Source organism: Fonticula alba, assembly GCF_000388065.1.
Source record: "Fonticula alba strain ATCC 38817 unplaced genomic scaffold supercont2.4, whole genome shotgun sequence".
Classification (NCBI taxonomy): Eukaryota; order Rotosphaerida; family Fonticulaceae; genus Fonticula; species Fonticula alba.
This window is the reverse complement of record NW_009242974.1, coordinates 855,949-857,207: the sequence shown is the minus strand read 5'-3', so window position 1 is coordinate 857,207 and position 1,259 is coordinate 855,949. Positions and strand designations below refer to the sequence as shown.

The following is a 1,259-nucleotide window of genomic DNA, read 5'->3' as shown; positions in this document are numbered from 1 at the left end:
CCCCCCCCGTCCCACCGCAGACACCCTCTGCTTTGTGTCGCCCTTTCACTATGTGTTCGCCTCGCGCTCGCTCCTGGTGCTGGGCCTGGTCCCCGGGTCTCCGCTGTCCTCCCTCAGCCAGGACGACGCCTGCCCCACGCTCCAGGTGTACGAGGACACCACCAGCCACATCTTCCGCGTGCGGACCAACTACAATCAGGCCCTGCAATTCGGGTGTCTCGCCCCGCCGGAGGCCTACTCCGAGGCATGCCCCACGCGGGCGGCCCTGGCACGTCCAGCCGGGCCTGGCGTCCCGGACGCCGACCCGGCCGACCCGGCCGACCCGGCCACCGGGGCCATGGCTGCGCGTTACCCCCTGCGCGCGGTCATGGGCGGCGTCGACATCAGCCCCGGGCCGTATGATGTCCGCGTGGCTTACCTGAACAATTGCGGCCAGCTGTTCATCCGGAACCTGACGACCCCAGTGCGCATCATCGCCCCGGGTCTGCTCCTCCTGCGTTTGCCCTCGCCCCTTGCTCCTGGCCCTTTGCCCCTCCCGGCATCTGTCCACTGACTGCGCCGCCCTCTCTCTGCCTCTCGCCGGGCCGGCACATCGTGCCGACGCAGGGGTTCTCCCCGCGCCGTCTGTCGCACGCGCGCATCGCCGACTTCCAATGGCACCCGGTGCACCCCCACCTGCTGGTGGTCCTCTACACCACGCCCAACCTCATGCTCTGCGTGTATGACACCAGCCTGCCGGATGTGGCGCCCCCGGGCAAGGCCCCGGCCGCGGCCCCCATCTCATATGTCATCGCCCCGGGGGACCACTCCGATGTGAGCTTCGTCGGCTTCCGCCTGGACATCCGCCACCGCCTGCTGTTGGCCACCTCGGATGGGGTCCTCTACATCCTGAACGGCCTCAGCATCAGCCGGTCCGGCAAGTTCGACCCGGAGGCCGTGGTCAAGCAGAAGATCCGCGTCGGCGGGGGTGGCGGTACCGCCGCCAGCTCCGACAACATTGTGGACTTTGCCATCGGCCCGGCCGCCCCGGGGCGCGCGTCCTCCGGCCCGGGGCTCGTCTTTGTGGCCACCTCCACGGAGATCGTGGTGCTGGATTGCGCCCTGCAGCAGGTGCCTGCCCCCTTCGGCACATGTGTCCCCCCTCCCCTCTTTATGTCCCCCTCCCTCCCCCTCTGACCCTCCTGCTTTCTTCTGCCATCACGGACACACCGGGACATGGGCGCGAAAACGGAAACGGCCACGGATGCGGCCATATCCCC

At 69.2% G+C, this 1,259-nt stretch overlaps 1 protein-coding gene across 1 annotated transcript in view; it reads left to right on the top strand.

Moving 5' to 3' along the window:
- H696_02717 (hypothetical protein) overlaps positions 1-1,259 on the top strand; it is a gene marked incomplete at both ends in the record, with an annotated part of 6,865 nt that overhangs the window by 1,683 nt on the left and 3,923 nt on the right. The window contains 2 exons of the mRNA XM_009496623.1: positions 21-463; positions 607-1,110. Coding sequence (XP_009494898.1) covers positions 21-463; positions 607-1,110 — 947 coding nt within the window. The remainder of the gene's footprint in view (positions 1-20; positions 464-606; positions 1,111-1,259) is intronic.